We start from the raw sequence: 8402 nt of genomic DNA, 5'->3' as shown, positions 1-8402 counted from the left end.
CCCTTTCTTTAAATAGTGGATCAGATTTTGAAGTGCATGCATGACTTTAAGTTTAGTCACTATCACCTATTGTTGATATTGTTGATGTAACATATAAAGATCAAAATTATGAAATTGTATATACAAATGAATTCCAACTATTTAAAGACGACCAAAGAATTAGAAGAAAGAAATAAATAAATAAGAAGTCAATTCTCTCTCAGCTCATAAATTTTATCTTGTTCATACCAAGATTTCAACCTAAAAATTCCAAGATGGAGTCTTAAACTCTAGCCGCTGGAATCGGATATAGTAAAACAAGAACAGTAATTAATAAAGAAAAGTTAATAAACAGAGAGCTAAGGAGACATGAACATATATTTTTGAACTAACAAATCCCAAAATTCACCCACTTCTAATATATGATCTGGATTAATTTGTGTTGTTGTAGAGGCAATAGTTGAAAGTTGAAAATCACTATAAAATTAACATATATACTAAAAGGATATCTATCATAAAATTATATGCAACTTAAATTAATTAAGAGACAAACCAAAAATAGTTTACTAAAATTCTATCACCATAGTAAAGAGAAGTTCAAAATTGATGTTATAATTTGTGTAGCTCAAACACGCGTGCACACACACACACACACACACATATATATATAAATATAGTTTTTTAAAGTGTTGAATACATAGGTACATACATTCATTCTGTTGGTGCAGGAGTGAACTTTATAAGGTCAGTCTCCTGTTGACAGACGCCTCCTGGGACAAATGTGTGTGGGCAGTCGATGGGTGTAAGAGGCTTCGCCTTAGCAAAACATAAACGAATTTCCAGCAATTGGAGGGTTCCGTCCTTTTTATTGCATTGAATTTGGGGAGTTGCTTTAACTTTTTCTTTGACAGCATTCACAATCTCTGTTGCTGGATAAGGATCTTCTCGAGGTACAACCTTTGTGCCTTTCAATGGATCATAATTATAATTTTGGGCAAGTGTTAAGGTAGCGCCGAAGTATTCCACAGGCTTGTCGGCCGGATAATCTGAACAAATTCCGTGGTTCTTCCATTCATGTTTCCAACTTTCTGCACACATGTTTATATTTTCATAGTTCTTATAGTTTGGCCAATATTTTTGCAAAGTCGTTTCAATGGACTTCAATAGAGGCTGTAAATTGAAGAAAAAATATATAATTAAAAAGCACAAATAAATAGACTAGAAGCAAAAAAGAAGATGTTATAGATACTGACTCTTACATTATCAGACACTAATTTATGATGTGGTGATTAAATCTCTAGTGTGAGGTTTCAAGTTATGTTGGGATTTATTTGTTTGGAATTAAAGAGGGTTCCTTGCGTTATTTAATTACTCTAATTAGTTTTAAGCAAAATAAATAAATATATAAGAACAATAATTTGCTTACCAAAAGATTTTTGGGGTCTGTAGGAGTGACATCGGTACACTTGTTCTTTTTGGGATCATATGGAGGCACTTGCGTGTCATCCTCATACATTGGCCATAAACCATGGATGGTAAAATACCCAAGGGTATCAGGTTTACACTCCAGACTGCCCTGGTTACATGCAGAAGGTGGCCATCGGAAGCTGAGTTTGTAGAAGCTGAACTCTTTATTATCCCTTGAGAATAATATTGCAAGAAGTAAGATGATAGCAGCTAGCAGATAAATCAACAGTAGACACCGATTATCCATCTTTTCTTTCTCCTTTTCTCTGGAACAGCGAGGAAAGGTTTTTAGATCTGTTTATTTTAGAGAGAGAAGGTGAGGGTCGATGTTAAAAGAACCTTGTTGCTAGTTTATTTAGGAAAAGTCCTTCTTTATTGTGTGATTGGTCAATTTATTATCATTATTTTTTTGTTCTTCTATAAATTTGGTCTGGTCATTCTTTACTTTTCTTGTTTGCGAACTTGCTAGGAAATTTCCAGTCTTTGGTTGTTGTGTATTTAGTCGATTTATTTATTACTAGCCTAGGCCCATGCGATGAGTTCGAGTCTCTTTCTACCCGCTTTTTTCTTTCTCTTTATACTTCTCTTTTTTTTTTTTCTTTTTCTCTTTTTTCCTATGCCCTTCACACGTGATTTGAGAAAAATGCCTCACATTCTTTTTAAATATATTATAAAATTTTTTAATCAAAAGATTTATCTAATTTTTATATTTTTTTTAATTTTATTCAATTTAATCTCTATATTCAAAATTTAAGTAATTTAATCTATTAATTTTAAAAATTACCTCAATTTAATCTTTTTCCTAACGATATTTAATTTTGTCGTTAAAAGATGACATCAACGATAACATTATCAGTGACATGTCACATTTGATGATGTGGTATTAAGATGATGATATGGCATGCCACGTGGCACCTAGTGATGACGTGGTAATGTCATGTGGCACTATACCATGATGTAGCAATGTCGACGTGGCATTGACATGTCAACATGTCAGTGCCACATGGTAAATTAAAAATTTTTTTTAAAAAAAATTTTTGTAATGTCATAAGGATTAAATTGAACAAACATATATGGTACAGAGATTAAATTGAACAAAATTGTGATGTTAAGGATTAAATTGTATAAAATATTTAAAAAAATATAAATCTTTAAGTAGATTATTGATATGCTTATTAATAAGCTCGATATTTAAGTGTAAAAGATTTATGGTGTTAAAAAATACATATTAACATTTTCTTACTTGATTATTTGATTCTAGAATATGTAAATTAATTTATCTTTTTTACAAAAATTAAGTTTGAATTCTCCTTCTATAAAAAAGATTTGAAAAAATTTCATACCTAAAATCAAATTTAGATGAATAACTTACATTATATTAAAATAAAATAATATAAAACAACTAAATATGTTGATTTAGTTATAATTTTTAGAATTTACAAATACACGTTCTTTTGAAATTATTCAACTCTTACCAATTTACTTTTTATTTAAATTTACTCAAATTAGCAAAATATGTTAATTTAGTTACAACTTTCACAATTTACAAACACACATTTTTTTGAAATTATTCAACTCTTACCCAATTTACTTTTTATTTAAATTTACTCAAAATTTCTTATAAAATAATTTTATTTAAATTCAAATCTCACAATCAAATTCTACGAAATTTAAATTAAAATTATTAATTTGAATTTACAAAAAATTTATTAATAAAATAAAATATTACAAATATTTATATTTATATTTAACTTTATCAACCATATAACTTTACAGTTATATTTATAGTTTTTAATCTAAGAAATTTTAACTTAAAAAAATATAACTTGAAATATTAAACAAAATAAAAAAATAAAAAATAAATAAATAATTCAAAAAGTGGAGTTCAGATTCTATTATTGTAATAAGAGGTTTGTCATATCCAAATTAAGCAAGTCGAAATAGAGAATTATTTTTATAATCATCGCTAACTCCATATCTCCGTTTTTTATTTTTTTAAAAGAAAAAACTAAATCAACATATTTTACTAATTTGACTTTAACTTAAGTTAAAAACTAAGTTAAATAAATTTTAAATTTTTATACTATTATAAATAGAAAAAAAATTATTTAGTCATTTTTTATTATTTTATTTTAACATAATACAAGTTATTCATCTAAATTTGACTGTAGGTATAAAATTTTTTCAAAAATTTTTTATAGAAGGAGAATTCAAACTTAATTTTTATAAAAAAATAAATTAATTTACATATTTTAGAATCAAATAATCAAATAAGAAAATATTTATATATAGTTTTTAACATCATAAATTTTTTATACTTAAATATTTAGCTTATTAATAAGCATATCAATAATCTACTTAAATATTTATATTTTTTAATTTTTTTTTCAATTTAGTCTCTCAACATCTCAATTTTATTCAATTTAATCCCTATACTATATATTTTTGTTCAATTTAATTCCTATGACGTGGCAGAATTTTTTTTTGAAAATTTTTTGATTTGTCACGTGACACTGACATGTCAACATGTTAGTGCCTCGTCAACACTGTCATGTCATCATATATTGTCACGTCATCACTTAGTGCCACGTGACATGCCATGTCATCATTTCAATGTCACATCATCAAAATGTGACACGTCAGCAATGATGTCATCTTTGACGTCATTCTTTAACAGTAAAATTGAATGTTGTTAGGGAGGAGGACTAAATTGATGCAATTTCTAAAATCAAAAGATTAAATTGCTTCGATTTTAAGTACAAAGATTAAATTAAACAAACTTGAAGAGTACAAAGACTGGATAGGTCTTTTGATTATTTTTTCTCCTTTTCAATATTTCATAATAATGGTTTAAAGGTTGAAAACTTTCCAAATAATTTACTCACAAACTTGACTTTATTTTAGGTGGTGCAGACTTTGAATAGGACACTTGATCTAAAAGTTGTTACAATTTTTTTTTTTATTATAACAAAATATGTTCCTGAAAGTTGATACCTATTTATTTTATTATAAAAGATATGTTACTAAAGTAAAAAAAAAAAAAAAAGATACGTTACTGTGTTTTAAGTCAAAAGTTGTTGTTTTTTTGGAAATTTAATTCAAAAGTTGTTACGAAATAAATAACAAGTATGAATTTATGTTTTTACATAGATATATTAAAGTAGATATTCAGTATATAAGGATGGAGTGTTTCGAGTTTAAGAATTATTAAAAAAATGTTGGAAAGGACAAATGCAAAACAAATAAATCCTTTTGCTTGATAACTTTTATTAACATTACCTGTAAAAAAAAAACTTTTATGAACATTGGATCAGGCTTTGATGATATTATTCAATGATCAATACAATGATTTGGCTTTTTTTTTTAAAGAAAAAAAGTCAATATGACCTATTGTTGATATATCGTTGACAGAACATATAAAGATCACAATTCAGGATTGGTCTTTGGGTAAAGCCACCCATATAAGAGTTTTAGGTCCCAAATTTGAAAAGATGACATATTTTTATAATAATAATAAAAATAAAATTAATTATATTAAATATATATAAAAATTAAAATAATTAATAAAATATTTATCTATTTTGTCATATTTAATAAATATTTATTTTCTCTTACTTCCACATACTTATTATTTCTGAACTAATTATCTCATTTTCTATTAAAAATATGTAAAAGTAAAAATTAATTAATAAAATGATATTTATTTATTTATAAATCTCAATTTTTTTATCATTTCTCAATTTTTTTAATTTATAATATTCACTCTTAAATTTTTGTTATGTCATTTGCTCTTTCTTCCTTTTAATTTCATATTTCCTCCAAATAATACATAAGAAGTTTGTTATATTATTATCTTCATAAAACTGCGAGCTTCATTTACGATTTACAATAAACATTCAACAATTAGATACTATTATTCTAATCTTTACATACTTTTTTATATTTATTTAGAGTTTATATTATATTATTATATTATCTTTATTTTATGTGATAATTAATTTATTAAATTAGAAATTTTGATTGTTGATTTTATATTAACCATTAAAAAAATATAAAATGATTATAATAGTTAAATATTTTTTATATTTCATAATAAATATTTAAATATGTCAAATCAAAAATATAAATTTATTTATTCAAAGTTTTAAATTTGTTTTTTGATTTCAATAAAAAGGTCTCATTTGAATATCTTATTTTAAGCTTTTGAAATTATTGAGTCATCACTGTCACAATTATGAAATTGTATATACAAACAAATTCCATCCACTCAAAATCGAAAAAAGAACCACAGGAAATAAGTAAATAGATAAGAAACCAATTTTTTCTCATCCCATAAATTTTGTCTTGTTCATATCAAGATTTGAACTTAAAAATTTCGGGATGGAGTGTTAAAACTCTAGTTCTTGGGGTCTCCTACATGAGGACGGCATGGTTAAATAAATATATAGTAATTAATAAAGATATGTACTTAAACAGATATAGCTAAGGAGACATGAACATATATTTTTGAACTAACAAATTCCAAAATTCATCCACTTCTAATATATCTGGATTAATTTGTGTTGTTGCAGAGGCAATAGTTGAAAGTTGAAAATTACTATAAAATTAACATATATAGTGAAAGGATATCTATCATAAAATTATATGCAACTTAAATTAATTAAGAGACAAACCAAAAATAGTTTACAAAAATTAAATCACCATAGTAAAGAGAAGCTTCCAAATTGATGCTATAATTTGTGTAGTTCAAACATATATATATATAGTGTTGAAAACGTAGGTACATACATTCATTATATTTGACTATTATAGAGAATGAATTCCATTTGTTATAAAATGGACCTCTATTATTTAGTAGATATATGTGATTTTATTAAGAAAGTCCAAAGTACAAGGCCGGAGCTGCTTATTTCTTATCATATTTTCAAAAATATGTACAGATAGCTCCAAAGATTTATATTCTTATTCGTTATACGTCCTCACTTGAAACTACTCTTCATATCCATTCCTACCTCGAAATGCTGGTTATATCCATGCGAATCTGTTGGTGCAGGAGTGAACTTTATAAGGTCAGTCTCCTGTTTACAGACGCCTTGTGGGTCAAATGTGTGTGGGCAGTCGATGGGGGGGCCAGGAGGCTTTGCCCTAGCAAAACATAAACGAATTTCCAGCAACTGGAGGGTTCCGTCCTTTTTATTGCATTGAATTTGGGGAGTTGCTTTAACTTTTTCTTTGACAGCATTCACAATCTCTATTGCTGGATAAGGCTCTTCTCGAGGTACAACCTTTGTGCCTTTTAATGGATCATAATTATAATTTTGGGCAAGTGTTAAGGTAGCGCCGAAGTATTCCGCAGGCTCGTCGGCCGGATAATCTGAACAAATTCCGTGGCTCTTCCATTCATGTTTCCAACTTTCTGCACACATGTTTATATTTGCATAGTTGTTATACTTTGGCCAATATTTTTGCAAAGTCGTTTCGATGGACTTCAATAGAGGCTGTAAATTGAAGAAAAAATATATAATTAAAAAGCACAAATAAATAGACTAGAAGCAAAAAAGAAGATGTTATAGACACTGACTCTTAATTACATTATCAGACACTAATTTATGATGTGGTGATTAAATCTCTAGTGTGAGGTTTCACGTTATGTTGGGATTTATTTTTTTGGAATTAAAGAGGGTTACTTGCGTTATTTAATTACCCTAATTAGTTTTAAGCAAAATAAATAAATATATAAGAATAATAATTTGCTTACCAGAAGATCTTTGGGGTCTGTAGGAGTGACATCGGTGCACTTGTTCTTTTTGGAATCATATGCAGGCACTTGCGTGTCATCCTCATACATTGGCCATAAACCATGGATGGTAAAATACCCAAGGGTATCAGGTAAACACTTTAGACTGCCCTGGTTACAGGCAGAAGGTGGCCATCGGAAGCTGAGTTTGTAGAAGGTAAACTCTTTATCATCCCTTGATAATAATATTGCAGGAAGTAAGATGATAGCAGCTAGCAGATAAATCAACAGTAGACACCGATTATCCATCTTTTCTTTCTCCTTTTCTCTGGAACGGCGAGGAAAGGTTTTTAGATCTGTTTATTATAGAGAGAGAATGAAAAGGGTAGAGATAAGGTGAGGGTCGACTAGGTGAGGTCGATATTATAAGAAACTTGTTGCTAGTTTATCTTTATTGTGTATTTAGGCAATTGATTTATCACTAGCCTGTGGCTAGGCGTTGTACACTAGTCTCTTTCTACTTGTCTTTTTCTTTCTGTTTTTTTTCCTTTTTTTTCTTTTTTCCAATGCCTTTCACGTGGTTTGAGGATAAAGCCTTAAATTCTTTTGGAATATGTTATTGATTGGTGGTTTGAGGATAAAGCCTTAAATTCTTTTGGAATATGTTATTGATTGTTTTTCAATCAAAGGATTTATCTAGTCTCTATACTTTTTTAATTTTATTCAATTTAATCTCTATACTCAAAATCAAAATAATTTAATCTATTAATTTTGAAATTACTTCAATTTAATCATTTTTCTTAACGATATTCAATTTTATCATTAAATGATGACATCAACGATGATGTCATAATTGACGTGTCACATTTTGATGATGTGGCATTGAGATGATGACATGATATGTCACGTGGCATCTAGTGATGACGTGGTAATACCACGTGGCACTACACGATGATTAGGGATGTCAGTGGGTACCCTACTCAATTACACCAAGTTAGGGTACTCCATAAACGGTTTCAAGTAGGGTTCGGGTATGATTTCAGTACCTAAATCTGGTTCGAGTATCACCCATTGGGTATCCATTACCTGAATCCGATTACTATTTATAAATATTTTATTCTTATTTTGAAATAATTAAATTAAAATTTACAATTTTTATCAACTTTACAAGCAAATTTTTTTGTTAAAAACTAACAAAAATATGAAAAGTATGGTTACT

The 8402-nt window shown here is 27.7% G+C and overlaps 2 protein-coding genes across 2 annotated transcripts; both read right to left on the bottom strand.

Moving 5' to 3' along the window:
- On the bottom strand, nucleotides 566-1813 carry LOC18610132 (ribonuclease 1). The gene is made up of 2 exons (XM_007045626.2): nucleotides 1406-1813; nucleotides 566-1149 (listed from the first exon to the last, which is right to left on the bottom strand). Exons 1-2 carry the CDS (start codon nucleotides 1691-1693, stop codon nucleotides 691-693), a joined length of 747 nt encoding a protein of 248 aa, XP_007045688.1. The 5' UTR covers nucleotides 1694-1813; the 3' UTR covers nucleotides 566-690.
- Nucleotides 6260-7604, bottom strand: LOC108660556 (ribonuclease 1-like). Its single transcript, XM_018114474.1, has 2 exons — nucleotides 7205-7604; nucleotides 6260-6944 (listed from the first exon to the last, which is right to left on the bottom strand). Exons 1-2 carry the CDS (start codon nucleotides 7490-7492, stop codon nucleotides 6426-6428), a joined length of 807 nt encoding a protein of 268 aa, XP_017969963.1. The 5' UTR covers nucleotides 7493-7604; the 3' UTR covers nucleotides 6260-6425.

Source organism: Theobroma cacao, chromosome 2 (genome assembly GCF_000208745.1).
Source record: "Theobroma cacao cultivar B97-61/B2 chromosome 2, Criollo_cocoa_genome_V2, whole genome shotgun sequence".
NCBI lineage: Eukaryota > Viridiplantae > Streptophyta > Magnoliopsida > Malvales > Malvaceae > Theobroma > Theobroma cacao.
Note: the sequence above shows the minus strand (reverse complement) of the source record. Positions and strands in the feature narration are given on the sequence as shown.

What these genes read in the sequence shown, in the direction of transcription:
- LOC18610132 (XM_007045626.2), bottom strand. Translation starts at nt 1,693, where the DNA reads ATGGATAATCGGTGTCTACTGTTGATTTATCTGCTAGCTGCTATCATC. An exon ending in CAGACCCCAAAAATCTTTTG is followed by an intron (nt 1,150 to 1,405) that starts GTAAGCAAATTA and finishes TTCAATTTACAG; the next exon opens with CCTCTATTGAAGTCCATTGA.
- LOC108660556 (XM_018114474.1), bottom strand. Translation starts at nt 7,492, where the DNA reads ATGGATAATCGGTGTCTACTGTTGATTTATCTGCTAGCTGCTATCATC. An exon ending in CAGACCCCAAAGATCTTCTG is followed by an intron (nt 6,945 to 7,204) that starts GTAAGCAAATTA and finishes TTCAATTTACAG; the next exon opens with CCTCTATTGAAGTCCATCGA.